The sequence below is a fragment of the Tamandua tetradactyla genome, chromosome 15 (genome assembly GCF_023851605.1).
Source record: "Tamandua tetradactyla isolate mTamTet1 chromosome 15, mTamTet1.pri, whole genome shotgun sequence".
Taxonomy (NCBI): Eukaryota; Metazoa; Chordata; class Mammalia; order Pilosa; family Myrmecophagidae; genus Tamandua; species Tamandua tetradactyla.
Window position 1 is genome coordinate 76,380,948 of NC_135341.1, and position 18,295 is coordinate 76,399,242.

Genomic DNA, 18,295 nt, shown 5'->3' on the forward strand with positions numbered 1-18,295 from the left:
ACTACGGGAGAATAAGAACGAATAAGCTTCCCCCATCCCCAAATTCAATACACCGGCAGGGAGACGCTCCCCTAGGGTCGGGTTCAGAAAAGGGCTCGTCAAAACCTCCTAGCCCAGGAATTAAAGATTCTGGTGTTTCTCCCTGCTGCCCGGTTACAAAGACAGCCTCGCAGGCCGCCGGCTATGCCGCGTCCGGGTCTCTCAAGCCCGGGTGAGGTGGGAAGCAAAACGACGGCGGGTTTTGTTGAGGGGGAGCGATGACGGCGACGCACCGGAAGCGGTGCCGTGGGAGGCCGGCGGGGTGGCGGAGACGTGTCTCTCTGTGAGGCGCAGGGACCACCTCCCAGGACTCTGGGCCGAGAAGGCGGTGGTTGGGTGCTTCTTCACCTAACCCTCGCGGGCCAAGCCGGCCGATCAGCGTGGGGCGGCGGCGGCGGCGGCGGAAGCCGGGGCTGGGAGCTTTGGCGGCCGGGGTCCCAGCCATGGCCGAGACTGTGGAGCGGCTGCAGCAGCGGGTGCAGGAACTGGAGCAGGAACTGGCCCAGGAGAGGAGTCGGCGGGCCGCGGGGAGCGGAGGCGGTGGGGGTGGCCGGGCCCGCATCGAGAAGATGAGCCCCGAGGTGGTGGACTCCAACCCCTACAGGTGAATTGCTTCGGGCGCCCGAGGGGGAGCGAGGTTACTGGCTCCTTGTAGTGAGGGGCAAGGCGCGCGCCCCCCGCCCAGTGTGTACGGTCTCCGGCTACCCCGCCTGGTCAGAGGTTCCTGGGCAGAGGTTCCTTTCCCCAAACGGGCAAGGCCCACGTCTTAGTATTGGGCAGAAGTCCTTTTTCTATTTGAAAAACCCAAGTGAATCAGCCATATGGTGCTACTGCTGTGCCTGCTGAAAAGGACACTTTCTTGGCTGAAGATCGGAAGATTCTTTTCTAGGTGGTGCCAAGAAGAAAGACTGAGAGATGACTGACATTGTGGATTTCACAACTAACATCTTGACCAAGTAGCACCACACCTTAACTTTCTTGCCTCCCCACTCCTATATAGAAAAACAACGGAAGACAGAAACTCCAAACATGACAGAAACAAGAGTAACTTGGAGATAGACCGTGAATGGGGAATACCCTCCTTCCCCTCCCCCCATATTATCATTGGTGTCCTAGCAGAGGTTCTCAGATGTCAGTGTGCGTCTGAGTAACCTGGAGGGCTTCTTAGAACACATTTTGAGCCCCACACCCAAAGTTTCTGATTTAAATGTTGGGGAGCTTCCAAGAAATTACATTATTAGTAGTCATGGGTGGTCCATGGACCACACGTTTGAACCACTGAGCTATAGGATACAGGGTAAAAAAAATGAAGAGAATTCCTGGTATAATGATGAAGGTAGATCCCGGAATGGGAGCATGTGTGTGCAGTAAGTCAGAGGATTCTTGAGGTGTCAGGATTCTAGGAAATTATAACTGTGTCATGCATATGAATGTATCAAGAGGAAATTTAGGCAACTGGTAGAGAATTGAAGTTGAATTTATGAAAATGCATAGAAAACTAAGCGAAAGGAGAAACAATTGTTAACATCAAGGATAGAGTTGTACAGGAAAGGGTAAGTTCTAATATACTGCATGGCCAAGGTATAATAGTATTATCATCTATCCAAAAAGACCATGTAACAGTATTGAAAAGCTGTTGGCATGGGAAATGCCGGTGTGCAGAAAGGGACAGGATAGTAAGAGTAAAAATTTCAGATAATACCTAAAACTGAAAATCAAGAAATAATGTCGGCATATTAGAGAAAAGTTGATAATAGAGTTGAAAGTAAAGATTGGGTGCCTGAGGACTGCTGAATTCTTATCAAGCCTGATGAAACTGTTTGATTCTAAAATGCAAATGAGTGGGAATTGTATATGTACAGAGGTTTAAACTATATAGTTTAAGTAGATCCCAGAATGCGAGTACATGAATATATTATATATATATAACTTAAGATGCTAACTAGGTAGGTTAGCAGTAACTAGGTAAAGTAGAGTGGCATATAGTAGGTGCTCAGTAAAAATTAGTAGGTATCATCCATTATGGGCAGAAGTAACAAGTGGATGGAATTCCAGACATGTAATTATTCTGATGATGGACATCTGAGTGTTAAACATTAAATATTGACATATACTAACAAAGCATGGAAAAATGTTTTGAAATTTCACATTGATACATCTCATCTAGACACTTATCATTTAAGTCAGTAGTTCTCAATCTTGGCTGCACATTGGAATCATAAGGAACACTTAAAAAAAATCTCATTACTCAGGCTGTGCCTGGGAAGAAAGTCAAGCATCAGTGTTTTTAAAGCTACCAATGATTTTAACATGCAGCTAAGGCCAAAAACTACTGATTTAAGGGCACATGCAGTTTGATCTTGTTTAAGACCACTGAAAGATTCCTCCTCTTTTAAAAGATTAATAGTAATTAAGCTTTGGTGTTTATTTTCTGTGATGTAGATATGTGTGTCACTTTTAACCAAAAGATTGCATCCTTTAAAACTTTTTTTTTTTGTTTTAAGCCGCCTGATGGCATTGAAACGAATGGGAATTGTAAATGACTATGAGGTATGATAAACCTTTCCAAGTTTTTGAAGATGATTTGAATAAATGAAAATAATTTCTGGTGAGATTGATGAAGAGTTATTAACCAATACATATATAATTTTTTCATTTCACAGAAAATCCGTACTTTTACAGTAGCAATAGTAGGTGTTGGTGGAGTTGGTAGTGTGACTGCTGAAATGCTGACAAGATGTGGCATTGGTAAGGTAAAAACATTTCTCTATCTGTCATTATAAGGAACTACCACTCCTGGAGTAAATCAGGTACAAATTAGGATTTTTTTTTGTCATTATTAATGGTTTATTGATTTCTAGTGCATTTATTCAGTTTCTTCTTTCTTCCTGAGGGGTTAAGACAAATCCCCACCCAAATGGAAGCTGACATTTTGCTAATTAAATAAGGACTACCTTGTGTTCAGAAAATTTTTAGTTTGGAGTAATATATGAACAATTTAGAGTTGTGTTTTAGGTATAGAAGCTTAGGAAAGAAGCTTTTAAATTGATAGTGTGTGAGTGAAACATTAAAACAGCCAACAAATATTTTATTAAACACATGTTTGTCCTAGACAAACTAGAGGATATACCTTTCTTACTCTTAAATTTGAACTGGAGAATGCTCCAGATTTTTCTAGAAACCCTTTCATGCTTTACTTTTTTCTAAAATTGTTTTGGATTGTGGGTGGGAAGAAATAATCTTCCCATACCAGAATTCAGTCTAGCCAATCTTTGATTTATAAAGCTCTATGTTAGATACATGATAATTGAATACGTTACCTGTTTATAAAGCTAAATGTTACATACATGGTGTTTTGATTTGCTAAAGCTGCTAAAATACATTATACCTGAAATGGAATGCCTTTTAAAAAGGGAATTTAAGTTGCAAGTTTACAGTTCTAAGGCTATAAAAATGTCCAAACTAAGGCATCCAGGAAAAGATACCTTGAGTCAAGAAAGGCCAATTTGTCTGGAACACCTCTGTCAGCTAGGAAGGCCCATGGCACGCACCCACTGGGCCTTGTTCCTGCTTCCAGCTTCTGATGCCATGGTTTTCTCTCTAAGTATCTGTGGGTCTTCAGTTAGTTCCTCCAAGACTCAATTCTGGGTTCTGGCTTTTAAGCATCTCATGGGAAGGCACGTGGCAACATCTGTTGTCTAGGCATTTGCTCTCTGTCAGCACTCCAAGCATCTCCAAAATCCATGTCTTTGTCAGTGCTGAAGGAACCTTTCCCCAAGGGTTTGCATCTGAGGTTTCTCCAAAATGTTTCCCCCTTTAAAGGACTCTAGTAAACTAATCAAGACCCACCTTGAATGGGAGGAGCTACATCTCCATTTAATCAAAAGGTAACCCTCACAGTTGGGTCTGTCACATTTCCTTGGAAATAATCTAATCAAAGTTTCCCATCCTAAATAGGTCTGGCCCCAAAAGATTGGATCAGGATTAAAACATGGCTTTTCAAGGATACATAATAGTTTCAATCTGGCATACATGGTGTTCTACTTTGCTAGTTGCCGGAATGTAATTTATCAGAAACGTAATGACTTTTAAAAAGGGGAATTTAATAAGTAGCTAGTTTATAGTTCTGAGGCCGAGAAAATGTCCCAATTAGAACAAGTCAATAGAAATGCCCAATCAAAGGCATCCAGGAAAAGATACCTTGGTTCAAGAAGGGTGGTGAAGTTCAGGGTTTCTCTCTCATTCTGGAATGGCACATGGTGAACACAGTCACAGTTTGTCTCTCAGCTGGAAGGGTACATGGCGAGCAAGGCATCATCTGCTAGCTTTCTCTCCTGGCTTCCTGTTTCATGAAGCTCCCAGGGAGGCATTTTCCTTCTTTATCTGCAAAGGTTTCTGGCTTATGGGCTCTCTGTTTCTTGTGGCTATGTCGTTCTTCTCTGCTCTCTCTGAATCTCCTTCTGTCTCCAAATTTTTTCCTCTTTTATAGGACTCTAGAAACTTATCAAGACCCACCTAAAATGGGTGGAGACATGTCATCACCTAATCCAGCTTAACAACCACTCTTGATTAAATCACATCTCCAGGGAGATGATCTGATTAAAGTTTCAAATGTACAGTATTGAATAGGGATTATTCTGCCTTTACTGAAGTGGGATTTAGATTAAAACATGGCTTTTCTAGGGGACATACATCCTTTCAAACCAGTACACATGGTAATTGAATAGACAAGCTTTCCTCAATTATTTACCCTTTAGTTCATCATTTTGATGAAGCAAGCATTCTCCTACAAAGTATCAATGCTTTTTAATATGTGGATCCACCACATGCCCCAAATTTTTGAAAGAAAATGGTTTCAGAATTGGCATTCATTTATCAATATGGAAAAGCCAAACACCAAAATAATAAAAAGGTTTATTAAAAATTATACCTCTCATGAAGTTTACAAAAGCCATCCAACATTTGGTTGCAGCTGGCTTGAGTACCCTGGCTGATTGACTAGGTATATTAGAGATCATTGAGATCAGTTATTCTTAAATTTGAGTATGCAAGAGAATCATTTGGAAAGCTGGTTAAAGCACACAGACTGCCAGACCCTACCTTAGTGGTTTTAATTCTATGGGTGTAGGGTGGGTCTAAGAATTTGTAGTTCTAACATGTTCCCAGGTGAACGTGATGATGTTGATCCAGGTCCTCCACTTTAAGAACCACAGTTTTCTTGCTACTCAAAGTCTGGTTCCTGAAGTAGCAGTAGCAGCATCACTTGAAGACTCTGAGGCCCTAACATGAGTTTTAAATAAGGAAGTGGAGGATGGAAGACCCAGAGTCCACCTTTTACCCCTTTTGATGGTCTCTGGAATCCCTGGAGTGTGCTGTATCACCAGATCTAGATCAGCTACTTTATTTTGTAGATGAGACTACAGGCCTAACGTGAATGTTTACCCATGATTAGAGCAAATTAGCAGCAGGGATTGAGTTACAGCTCACACCTTCTATCCCCAAGTTTAGTATTTCCTGCAACTTATTCATAAGCAAGCCATGAGATATAAAGTTAAATTTAATACTTGGCCTGACTTGATATTTGTTGAATGACCTTAAATAAACTGTTTTGGAGAAACTCAGTAGGGTTAGACTATCACAGAGGGATAAGTAATATCTTTTCTAGTAAATGTTTGATATTAAGAGTTATCTAGGTGTTGTTATTATGGGCTGCATTAATTTTTTTCTTCATACTTTCTGTATTTAGAAGAAGAAAATTGCATTTTCATTTTCATTGTTAAATTTAAGTTGTGAGGATTGTATCATACTCCCATAATTGTAGATCAGGAAGGGACTATGATTGGGGCCAACCTCTTCTCACTGATAAGAAATGGGATCTGTGACCACTGCAAACAGCACATGTGTGTATCTGTATGGCAGAGAGACAGGTAGGTGTTGTTTGAAACAGGCCTAAGTTGATGGCAAGAAATAACAATTAACTGGTTAATAATTCTATTGGAATGATGTTTATAGCCATGGAATGAGTATATATATAGTGTCATATTCACAAAAGAATTCAGGTATACTATAATTTTAAGTTATAGCATTTATCTTTATCTTATTTAAAGATTTCATTTATCTAACAGGTTCTTGGCTTTTAATGTAATATCCAAAAACTGAAATAATATAGGATTTTGGCACAATGTTTAAAAGTTGGATTAAAATAAGATGAAAATTAATTTTTCAGTTAAAAATAAGATAAAAATTAATCTTTCAGTTAATCATTTAGAGCAGCAGCCCAACACTGTGATTAGGTACAGACATTGGAGTAACAATTTGAATCTCATTTCTACTGCTTGTTAGCTGAATGGTCTTTGGCAGTTGCCCTAGTTGCCTCATTTCTAAAATTGAGATAATAATAGTACCCATGTATTCACTCCATTTGTTGTTATAAGCATTAATTAATATATGGCATCTAGTGTTTTAGTTAGCTGATATTATCAAACTGCTAAACACATCAAATGTGAAGTCGGCTCTTCTTTTTTATTTTTATTTAGTTTTTCAGTATGAATTCATCAAATACCACTATTTTCATTTTAGTTGCTACTCTTTGACTATGACAAGGTGGAACTGGCCAATATGAATAGACTTTTCTTCCAGCCTCATCAAGCAGGATTAAGTAAAGTTCAAGCAGCTGAACATACTTTGAGGTAAACGGCACAGCAGTTTCAGACCATATTAAATGAAATCTTACTTTGTATATTTGGGTATGAGTTAACCTAGTGTATAAATGGTCCCATATTTTTCACTATAAAAATGCAGGTATCATGTAACAAAGAATTTGCTTCTCTCTTGGACATGGATTAGCCAACTATTATTTATGGACTGAAATTTGAATTTCATAAAATTCATGAAATGTTATTCTTTTGACTTTTTCCAAACATTACATTAAAAAATGTAAAAAAGCATTTTTAGTTTGCAGTCTATTCAAAAACATATGGTAGGCCAGATTTAGGCCATGGGCCTGGGGTTGTAGGGTTGTAGTTTGCCAGTCTCTGCTCAAGGAAGTTCCTCTGTGGCTTCAAACATACTTGTACTGAATTGAAAGAAGAACAAAGAAACTTTTGTCAAGCTGAGCTTTTTCTACCAGAGATTGTAAAGGCTTAATTCCCAGCATATAAATTGATCCACATTGGGGATCCTTATGTCAGTCTACATACTACTTGCTTTTGAACCTAGTCCATGAAGTGGGACATAAGACATAGAAGATGACTTTGGATTTTTACTGAATAGCTTGAATTCTATTTCTTTATCCTATACTAATTGCTCATTAAACTTTTTCCTTCTTGCTTTCTCTTACTATTCCTATTAGTAGTTTTTATCATCATTCCCGTTTCCCTCCTAGAAACATTAATCCTGATGTTCTTTTTGAAGTACACAACTACAATATCACCACAGTGGAAAACTTTGAACATTTCATGGAGAGAATAAGGTAAAATTTTTCACTTATGAATTTTTTGTGCAATGTCCAGTTCAGTTAAACATTATTAAAAAATCTACTGAATAGTTGGGGTAGATTGATATTTTTTTATTTTAAAAACAGCAATTTTGTGCCATTTCTATATATTAGGAGCTCAGTAAAAAGGTATTATCTAAATTAAAAAACCTGTAAATCTTAATATTATAAAAGATCCACAATATTATAAGTTCTGTGTTCTAGATATTATTTCTATTTGAAATTAGTTTTCTGCAGAGATTGGCATACCACCACGGAAACAGTAAATTATGTTCAATTAGCTTTTATTACAGTCACATTTATAGTGAAGCATGAATAAAAGTCTGTCATAGCTGATAGGAAAATGGAAACTTTTGTAGCCAGACTACTCCTTTCACCCCTGTATTTTTGTACAAGAATTATTACTACAGTAACATTTATGTTGTATTCATAGTAGCTATTCGATACTCAATATATACTAGACGTTTAAGTACTTATAAATTATATGCAAACATTTACTGAAAGAATGTGTGACTGAACAAAATCTAATTAGAGTGCATTTTGTCTTAAGTTTTTCAAATAAAATTTTTTTTAACTAGTAATGGTGGGTTAGAAGGAAAACCTGTTGACCTGGTTCTTAGCTGTGTGGACAATTTTGAAGCTCGAATGACAATAAATACAGTGAGTATTCCTGTTGTGTAAGATGTTGGATCCGTGGATTTATATATTTTCTTGTATTTTCTGTCAATATATATTACCAATCTTAAAATAGTCCTGAATCTAAACCTATTAATATATTTTAGTTATTTTTAATGTGCTCTTAAAATTAATAATTTTAAAAGTAGCTCTTGGCTACTTTTGACACTCATTCCAACGGCTATAGGATCTGTCTTGCCTTGCAAATGTTGCACATATTTTATCAGTACCTAATCTCTCATGCTGATAGAGGAAACTATAAGATAGCAGTAACTTCTGATAAACTTTTTAAAATAAATTATTTATATCTTGTTCTTAGTTAGCTTTGATTTTAACTTTTATGTATCTTTAAGTAAATGTTAAATATGTTTAAATTGCCTATAAAAACTTTGATTTGGGTTTCTCAAAAATAAAGCTAAATTATTTTTCTTTTGAATTTTTTTTAACTTTTCAAATGGCATTTTGGCATAATTTTATGAAATTTTTCTATAAAAGTGAATTTTCACATAAATATGAAAAATCCAGTAATTTATGGCTCAGTTTAATTAAACAAGTTTTTATCGACTGCCAACTGGAATAATGTCAGCTTATTCTTCAAATAGACAATGACAATTACTAAGGAATTCCATTTTTATAACTTCCTCTTCTACTCAGAAAATAAATTTTAAAAACTCTTGGTAACTCATTTAGTTAACCCTAATTTTTCCTGAAAAAGAATTTGTGGTAAACTACTTCTTGCTCTTTTATGTTCTTTCTTGTGTTCTCCCCTATTTCTACTAAGGCTTGTAATGAACTTGGGCAAACATGGATGGAATCTGGAGTCAGTGAAAATGCAGTTTCAGGGCATATACAGCTCATAATTCCTGGAGAATCTGCTTGTTTTGCGGTATGCATTATTCATCTTGGGTTATTTTTCACTATTAGGTCCCTGAGTTCTTAGGAACACTGAAAAGATAGTACAGTTCAAAGAAGAAAAAAAACCCTTTCTATATGATGGAATCCTATTTGGAATATTTCATACTTTTTCTTCCCTCTTTTGAAATGTTTTTATTCCTTTTCACATAGTGTGCCCCACCTCTTGTTGTTGCGGCAAATATTGATGAAAAGACTCTGAAACGAGAAGGTGTTTGTGCAGCCAGCCTTCCTACCACAATGGGAGTAGTGGCTGGAATCTTGGTACAAAATGTGTTGAAGTAAGTGGGGGCTGATATTTCTGAATAATCTTATCTGCTTTTTTTTTTTAACACGGGCAGGCATCAGGAATCAAACCTAGGTCTCCAGCATGGCAGGCGGGAACTCTACCACTGAGCCACTGTGGCCCACCTTCCTATCTGCTTTTGATATAAATATTTCATGAAGAATTTTAAAAGTATAAATAACCACCTAAGCATCTTAGTTTTAAATATATTATTATATATGTGTGTATCATATATATGTGTATATATATTTGAATATATAAGAATGTTATTCCCTGCATTTTTATTTTTTAATTTTTTAAAATTTTTATTGAGAAATCTTCACACACATACATTCCATACACAGTGTACAATCATTGGATCACAATATCATCACATAGTTATGTATTCATCACCATGATCATTTTTTAAGAACTGCATCACTCCAGAAAAAAGAAATATAAAAACTCATATATACTATGCACCTTTCCCCTCCCTCATTGACCATTAGTATTTCCATCTACCCAATTTATTTTACCTTTTGTCCCACCCTAGTATTTTTTTATCCATTTTTTTTACTCATCCATCCATACTCTGGATAAAAGGACCAACAGACACAAGATTTTCACAATCACACTGTCACATTATGAAAGTTATATCTTCATACAATTGTCTTCAAGAATCAGGGCTAGTGGAATACAGCTCAACAGTTTTATGTACTTCCCTCCAGCCACTCCAGTACACCATAAACTAAAAAAGGATATCTGTAAAGCATAAGAATAAACTCCAGGATAAGCTCTCAACTCTGTTTGAAGTTTCTCAGCCACTGAAACTTTATTTTGTCTTTCTCTCTTCCCCCTTTTGGTCAAGAAAGCTTTCTCAATCCCTTGATGCCAGGTCCCAGCCCATCCTGGGATTTTTGCCCCATGTTGCCAGGGAGATTTGCACCCTTTACTCCCTGTATTTTTAACAGCTGGTGTTAAATGGTATGTTGGTACTAGTTTATTTACTTATGAAGCATTAACCAAAAGATTTAAATCTCTGCACATTTGATCAAAGGGTAGACATAAAAGCACTTACTTCCACTACCTTGATTGAACTATTACTAAAAATAACCTGAATGTGATTAAATTCTAACCAGGGTAATATCTCTGCTATCCAAAAAAACAGATGTCTAGTAACCATACCTATTTAAAGTGTTGCTAAAAAGAAGGAAAAAGATTTCGTTTCAGCTAAAACCAATGTCAAAGAGTTTATGAATGAACTCACAATCATTTTATTAAAAGTAGATCCCCTTCAGGTTTTACTTCAGGACATTTTATTTTTCCTCACTTTACAACTTTAATAAACTTAGTTATCTGTTTCTTAGGGCTTCAGTATAAAGATCAAACCAGAACATGATTAAGGTGGCATCCTGATAGTAGTGAGAAATATCAGCTGCCAGAATAGAAATTGTAAAAAGTGTATGTAAGAACTTCTGAGGCAATGGTCTAGGGCTATAGCATATAAGAGTAGCCTGTACAAATTTCAATAAGCCCTAACTAAGCAAATATTTTATAGTATGGTACAAAAAAAGGAAAAAAAAATACTTGCTACAAAGTATTCTCTTAAGGATGTATCATATTTAACCAACCCTCTATTGGTGGACATTTAGGGCACTTACAGTTTTTTGTTATTATCAACAGTGCTGCAGACATCTTGCATGTATCTTTATACTAGACTTTTATAGAGTGTGCATTTTTAGATGAAGAGTTTGAGTTAATACAGTATATATCTTGACAGAAATTGCAGAATTTCCCCTTCCAAAGGTTTGTACATTTCACCACAGTCCTGTTTCCCCACCACTTTTGTTAACCCAGCAATCTAATAGTGAAAAATAGATATCTCATTTTAGTTTTTATTTTATTTGTGAGGAGGGTTGAGCACTTATATTTTCCTGTAAATTTTCTAATCATCTTCTTTGCTCAGATTTTTTTCTTTCTTTAGTGACTTATAAGATCTTGTATATTAAGAACATGCATTTGCAAATATTTTTCTTTTGGCTTTTCTTTTATACACGATTTTTCCTCTATACACAAGTTTATTAAAGGAATCAGATTTGACTTCTGGGATTCTGGAAGCACTCTATATCTTGATCTGGTAGTCCTTACCTGGATGAAGACTTGTGCAAAATTTCATTGAGCTATACATTTAAGATTGAGCACTTTATTATACATATGTATATATAAAAATGTTTAAAACAGTTAAGGATTTGGTACCATATTTCAGGGATTTTTTTTTAAGACAAACTTCTCCCATATTTTAACCTCTCTGAAACTAGGATGCCTCTTAAATGTTGTAGACATGCCACTGGCATTTTATCTTTCTTAGTGCTTCATAAAGTAAGTGTTCCACAGTTGATGAAATAATCTTTTCTTTCCTCCATTCAGTAACTATTCAAGCATCTCCTTTGAGCCAGGTCCTGTATGCAAGATAGAAAAATTTTCTTTTCTGGATTTCCTGCTATATAAGTTACTCCTAATACTTTTTTAAAAGTTCAAATACTTTCTTCTGGAACTTTTATGGATTTATTTCTTTAAGTTTACTCTGATTCTAGTACTTTTATGGTTTTATTGAAGTCTACTTTGATTTGTTTTTCCAGGTTTCTGTTAAATTTTGGTACCGTTAGTTTTTACCTTGGATACAATGCCATGCAGGATTTCTTTCCTACTATGTCCATGAAGCCCAATCCTCAATGTGGTGACAGAAATTGCAGGAAGCAACAGGGAGAATATAAGGTATATGTCAAGTCTGTCAGAATGTATGAGCAATCATATTGCTCAGGACAATAACTTAAAAATAGAAACAATTATTTAGATTTGGAATACAAGATAAATGGATTCTACAATTTTTTAACTTTAATTTGTTCACTGTGCTTGTAAATGAAAATAAATTTGTGTTCAAAGTCCTTATTTGCTTTTGGTAATATAAAAAGCCTATATGAATCCTTGATTAATGCTTCAGAGAAATGAGAATGAGTAAAAATATCTGATATGTTTGATTTCTGCAGAAAAGGGTGGCAGCACTACCCAAACAGGAGGTTGTTCAGGAAGAGGAAGAGATAATACATGAAGATAATGAGTGGGGTAAGAATTCTTTTATGAATTAAAACAGCAGCATAAAACAAAATCTTCTGTGACAGGGAATATAATTATTAAAAGATTTTACAAATTCTGAGTAATTACTGATTAAATTAAATCCTTGAAAACTGTTATAGGATCAAATTTAACTTTATAGGTATTGAGTTAGTATCTGAAGTTACAGAAGAAGAACTGAAAAATTCTTTGGGTCCAGTTCCTGACTTACCTGAAGGAATTACAGTGGCATACACGGTTCCAAAAAAGGTACTTTTAAAATCTGATTTACCTATAAGTAAATCTCATATAAGAGAAAATGCCTACTTATTGTCTTTCATCTTCATACTATTTTTAAATGCCATGGAGTATTTGTTTCTGATCTTTTATGTCTATAGACATTAAGAAATAAGAAAAAGAGGTATTCAGTGTTAGTATAGAGATACACACAGTGTATTTTAAACTGTGACAACATAGACTAAAAATAGTTTTGTTCACTCATTAATGGATCAGGTGTAACAGATTTTGATTAAATGAAGATATTGTTTGTACATTACTAGTTTTAGCCATATCACCATTTAAAAATGCCACTTCAGTATAGAAGTAATTCATAGAAGAATTGAAATCACTGCCTCCTAACTCAAAAAAACAGGTAGGGAAAGTAAAGGTCCTTTTCTTTCCTAAAAATTAGAAGTCATGTTTATTAAAGAAAAGTTGCTTTATACACTTGTTCAACATGTTAAATTGATCATATATAACTAAGATTCAAGAATTTTATATGGTTTTTTTTTCACTGTATTTCCCTCATTTGTTGACAGCAAGAAGACTCTGTGCCTGAGGTAACAGTGGAAGATTCTGGTGAAAGCTTGGCAGACCTCATGGCCAAGATGAAGAATATGTAGATCATGGACTGGCACATATTTTACTTTCTGTATTTAAGCTTATTCCCTTAAAATTAAAAAAAAATGTTTTAAAACTGATAAAATTAGGGCAGCATCAGTCAATATATACATTTTCACTGAATTGTTACTTTTTGATGCCCCCCCTCAACCAAATCAATCTCACTTAAAACTCATGTTCCACTCTCACACGTAAACTTCAAAGGATTACTGAAGATTTTTATCAGTTTTATTGAAAACTTAATCAGTGAAATGTTTTGTCCAATCTTTTCTGGGGGTGAGAGGGCAGAGGGCATGAGGCAGGACCAATCTGATATTTTATTTGTCATTTTTCCAGTAACTCTTTGTGGTGTGTTGCCTGAGGACCAGGGACAATAAAGAAGTATGTGATCCTCAAATACAGGGTGAGAAGGTCAGGAAATAAAATCTACTGATTAAGTTTTATTTATTGTGTTTGGAACTGCTATTTGAAAATTTCCCACTGCTACTAGACAAACAATGAATTTAAAATTAACCGATAAAATAAAAACAACTTCTCAAAAGAGAAGCTGTCCTCATGGATAGGCAGATAAAGGTATTTTCAGGAAACACAATTATATTCTGCACTGACCAAGGAAAATAAATCTTTGCATCTATGGAACAAGTATCTGAAGTCACTGTACCTTGAGGATCAAGAGGTACAAAATTTAGGCTTTTCTAACCATTCAGATCATGCCCATCCCACAGGCTACCTTCTGAATATTTTATTATATTTATTTTGAATTCTTAGTTAGGTGTTAGCAAGGTTTTGCATGGTAGACATAAATTGCCTCTGCAATGACTGATGTGTACTTTTTTCCCTAGAGGAGTATCATTTCCCTTAATCATGCCCCCAAAACTGGTTTTCTCCAAAACTGCATACTAATAAGGAAGGTTTAGAGAGCCTTGGGTGAAATAAATTCCTAATGGTTTGAAGACCAATAAATAACTTGCAGATATAAACATTACCAGTAGGCCATTTCTATGCTAAATCTTCTATTTTGATGACTTTTTGCTTTGATGAAGATACAAATGTCTAAATTGTATCTCTAGGAGGAAAATGTTAATAAAAAATCAAAATACAATACTCCACTTGTAAAATAAGTTCTAAAGGTGAATTAGTTATATTCAGTATTATATAGTTTTGAGGTTATTGGATCGCATTGTTGATTCTTATGTTTACCATGAAGTCAGGAAAGTAGGGGGATAATTTATTCTACCCCTGAAATTTATGTATTTGCAATTTCTTCAAATCTTAGTTTTCTTCATCTGTGAAACAGTTACTCTATTACAGAATTTGTAGGTTTACAGAAAAATCATGTAGAAAATACATTATTAACATTTTGCATTAGTCTGGCACCTTTGCTAAACTGATGAGAGACACTACTGTGGTATTAACTACAGTCCACGGTCTATACTAGGGTTCACTGTGCGCTGCGGTCCTGTGGTTCTTATTATTTTAATATATACATTTTAAATGTTCTTTTTTTTTTAAATTTTTTTATTAATTAAAAAATTAACAAACAAAACATTTAGATATCATTCCATTCTACATATACCATCAGTAATTCTTAATATCATCACATAGTTGAATATTCATCATTTCTTAGTACATTTGCATCGATTTAGAAAAATAAAAAGACAACAGAAAAAGAAATAAAATGATAATAGAAAAAAAAGACTATACGTACCATACCCCTTATCCCTCGCTTTCATTTACCTCTATTTCAAACTGAATTTATTTTAACATTTTTCCCCCCATTAATTATTTTTATTCCATATGTTCTACTTCTTTGTTGACAAGGTACATAAAAGGAGCATCAGATATAAGGTTTTCACAGTCACACAGTCACATTGTGACAGCTGTATCATTATTCAATCATCCTCAAGAAACATGGCTACTGGAACACAGCTCTACATTTTCAGGCAGTTCCCTCCAGCCTCTCTATTATATCTTGAACAAGAAGGTGATATCTACTTGATGCGTAAGAATAACCTCCAGGATAACCTCTCGACTCTGTTTGGAATCTCTCAGCCATTGACACTTTGTCTCATTTCACTCTTTCCCCTTTTGGTCGAGAAGTTTCTCTCAATCCCTTGATGTTAATTCTCAGCTCATTCTAGGGTTTTTCTCAGTTAAATGTTCTTTTTAATTGTGAAATATATTAACATACAATTTTTATACTGAAAACATAAACACCACCCAAAATTTCCCTTTTAACCATCTTCTGGTATGTGTCAGTGGTGTTAATTACATTTACAATGCTGTGCTACCATTACCACCAGCCACCAACAAAAGTTTTACACTAGCCCAAACAGAAATTCTGTAACAGTTAAGTATTAACTTTCCATTCGCTATTCCCACCTTGGCCCCTGGTAACCTGTATTATAGTTTCTGACTGAATTTGCTTCTAATTATTTAATATCTGAACTTATATAATATTTGTCCTGTGTCTGGCTTATTTCACTCAACATGGTCTTATCTGTTTGTTACATCTATCATAATTTTGCTCCTTTTCACAGTGGAAAAGGAGCATATACACAGTGATGTACATACCACATTTTGTTTATCCTTTCATCTGATGGACACTTAGGTTGCTTCCATCTTTTTGCAATTGTGAAAAATGTCACTAAGAACATTGCTGTGCAATATCTTTTTGAGTCCCAGCTTTCATTTGAGTATATATCTGGAAGTGGTATTGCTGAGTCATATGGTAATTCTATTTAACTTCTGAATACAACTTACCAGGGAATTTGGTAGGGATAAGGAATAAGGAGTTAAAGCTTAAAATGTAGGGAGTTTCTATTGGGATGATGGCAAAGTTTTGGTAATGGATAGTGGTGATGTTAGCAGAGCATTGTAATATGTAATTACAATTACCACTGAATTATATATTTGAATGTAGTTAAAATGGGAAATTTTAGGTTACAGATATGATACTTATGCCAGTTTGAAAGTATGTACCCTAGAAAAGCCATGTTTTAATCTGATCCAATCTTGTGGAAGCAGCTGTCTCTTTTTACTTTCTTGATGAAGTTCTTTGATGCACAAAAGTGTTTAATTTTGAGGAGCTCCCATTTCTTTCTTTCTTTCTTCAGTGCTCTTGCTTTAGGTGTAAGGTCCATAAAACCGCCTCCAATTATAAGATTCATAAGATATCTCCCTACATTTTCCTCTAACTGTTTTATGGTCTTAGACCTAATGTTTAGATCTTTGATCCATTTTGAGTTAACTTTTATATAGGGTGTGAGATATGGGTCCTCTTTCATTCTTTTGTATATAGATATCCAGTTCTCTAGGTACCATTTATTGAAGAGACTGTTCTGTCCCAAATGAGTTGGCTTGACTGCCTTATCAAAGATCAAATGTCCATAGATGAGAGGGTCTATATTTGAGCACTCTATTCGATTCCATTGGTCGATATATCTATCTTTATGCCAGTATCATGCTGTTTTAACCACTGTGGCTTCATAATATACCTTAAAGTCAGGCAGCGTGAGACCTCCAGCTTCGTTTTTTTTCCTCAAGATACTTTTAGCAATTCGGGGCACCCTGCCCTTCCAGATAAATTTGCTTATTGGTTTTTCTATTTCTGTAAAGTAAGTTGTTGGGGTTTTGATTGGTATTGCATTGAATCTGTAAATCAATTTAGGTAGAATTGACATCTTAACTATATTTAGTCTTCCAATCCATGAACATGGTATGCCCTTCCATCTATTTAGGTCTTCTGTGATTTCTTTTAACAGTTTCTTGTAGTTTTCTTTGTATAGGTCTTTTGTCTCTTTAGTTAAATTTATTCCTAAGTATTTTAATCTTTTAGTTGCAATTGTAAATGGAATTCGTTTCTTGATTTCCCCCTCAGCTTGTTCATTACTACTGTATAGAAACACTACAGATTTTTGAATGTTGATCTTGTAACCTGCCACTTTTCTGTACTCGTTTATTAGCTCTAGTAGTTTTGCTGTGGATTTTTCAGGGTTTTCGATGTATAGTATCATATCATCTGCAAACAGTGATAGTTTTACTTCTTCCTTTCCAATTTTGATGCCTTGTATTTCTTTTTCTTGCTTAATTGCTCTGACTAGAACTACCAACACGATGTTGAATAACAGCGGTGATAGTAGACATCCTTGTCTTGTTCCTGATCTTAGGGGGAAAGTTTTCAATTTTTCCCCATTGAGGATGATATTAGCTGTGGGTTTTTCATATATTCCCTCTATCATTTTAAGGAAGTTCCCTTGTATTCCTATCCTTTGAAGTGTTTTCAACAGGAAAGGATGTTGAATCTTGTCAAATGCCTTCTCTGCATCAATTGAGATGATCATGTGATTTTTCTGCTTTGATTTGTTGATATGGTGTATTACATTAATTGATTTTCTTATGTTGAACCATCCTTGCATACCTGGGATGAATCCTACTTGGTCATGATGTATAATTCTTTTAATGTGTTGCTGGATTCGATTTGCTAGAATTTTGTTGAGGATTTTTGCATCTATATTCATTAGAGAGATTGGTCTGTAGTTTTCTTTTTTTGTAATATCTTTGCCTGGTTTTGGTATGAGGGTGATGTTGGCTTCATAGAATGAATTAGGCAGTTTTCCCTCCACTTCAATTTTTTTGAAGAGTTTGAGGAGAGTTGGTACTAATTCTTTCTGGAATGTTTGGTAGAATTCACATGTGAAGCCGTCTGGTCCTGGACTTTTCTTTTTGGGAAGCTTTTGAATGACTGCTTCAATTTCTTTACTTGTGATTGGTTTGTTGAGGTCATCTATTTCTTCTTGAGTCAAAGTTGGTTGTTCATGCCTTTCTAGGAACTTGTCCATTTCATCTACATTGTTGTATTTATTAGCATAAAGTTGTTCATAGTATCCTGTTATTAC

At 35.4% G+C, this 18,295-nt stretch overlaps 2 protein-coding genes across 3 annotated transcripts in view; one reads left to right on the forward strand and one right to left on the reverse strand.

Moving 5' to 3' along the window:
- Positions 1–261: 261 nt before the first annotated feature.
- Positions 262–13,840, forward strand: UBA5 (ubiquitin like modifier activating enzyme 5). 2 transcript variants are annotated; one of them, XM_077130137.1, is made up of 12 exons: positions 262–643; positions 2,544–2,589; positions 2,703–2,792; positions 6,619–6,728; positions 7,424–7,510; positions 8,113–8,194; positions 8,991–9,095; positions 9,275–9,402; positions 12,026–12,161; positions 12,434–12,509; positions 12,661–12,767; positions 13,316–13,840. In XM_077130137.1, the coding sequence occupies exons 1-12, from the start codon at positions 483–485 to the stop codon at positions 13,397–13,399; spliced, it is 1,212 nt and encodes a 403-aa protein (XP_076986252.1). In that variant the 5' UTR covers positions 262–482; the 3' UTR covers positions 13,400–13,840. The 2 variants fall into 2 exon arrangements, with proteins under 2 accessions (XP_076986252.1, XP_076986254.1); XM_077130139.1 differs by lacking the exons at positions 262–643; positions 2,544–2,589 and having other exon boundaries at positions 2,736–2,849.
- Positions 11,268–18,295, reverse strand: part of NPHP3 (nephrocystin 3) — a 59,615-nt gene continuing 52,587 nt past the window's right edge. Inside the window, exon 28 of the mRNA XM_077130134.1 lies at positions 11,268–11,845. Within this exon, the coding sequence (XP_076986249.1) occupies positions 11,821–11,845 (25 nt within the window). The 3' untranslated portion in view covers positions 11,268–11,820. The remainder of the gene's footprint in view (positions 11,846–18,295) is intronic.

Bases quoted from the DNA above. Each gene is read 5' to 3' on its own strand.
- UBA5 (XM_077130137.1), top strand. From the start codon at position 483: ATGGCCGAGACTGTGGAGCGGCTGCAGCAGCGGGTGCAGGAACTGGAG. The intron at 6,729-7,423 runs GTAAACGGCACA...TTTCCCTCCTAG, and splicing joins GCAGCTGAACATACTTTGAG to AAACATTAATCCTGATGTTC. The intron at 12,510-12,660 runs GTAAGAATTCTT...TTAACTTTATAG, and splicing joins ACATGAAGATAATGAGTGGG to GTATTGAGTTAGTATCTGAA.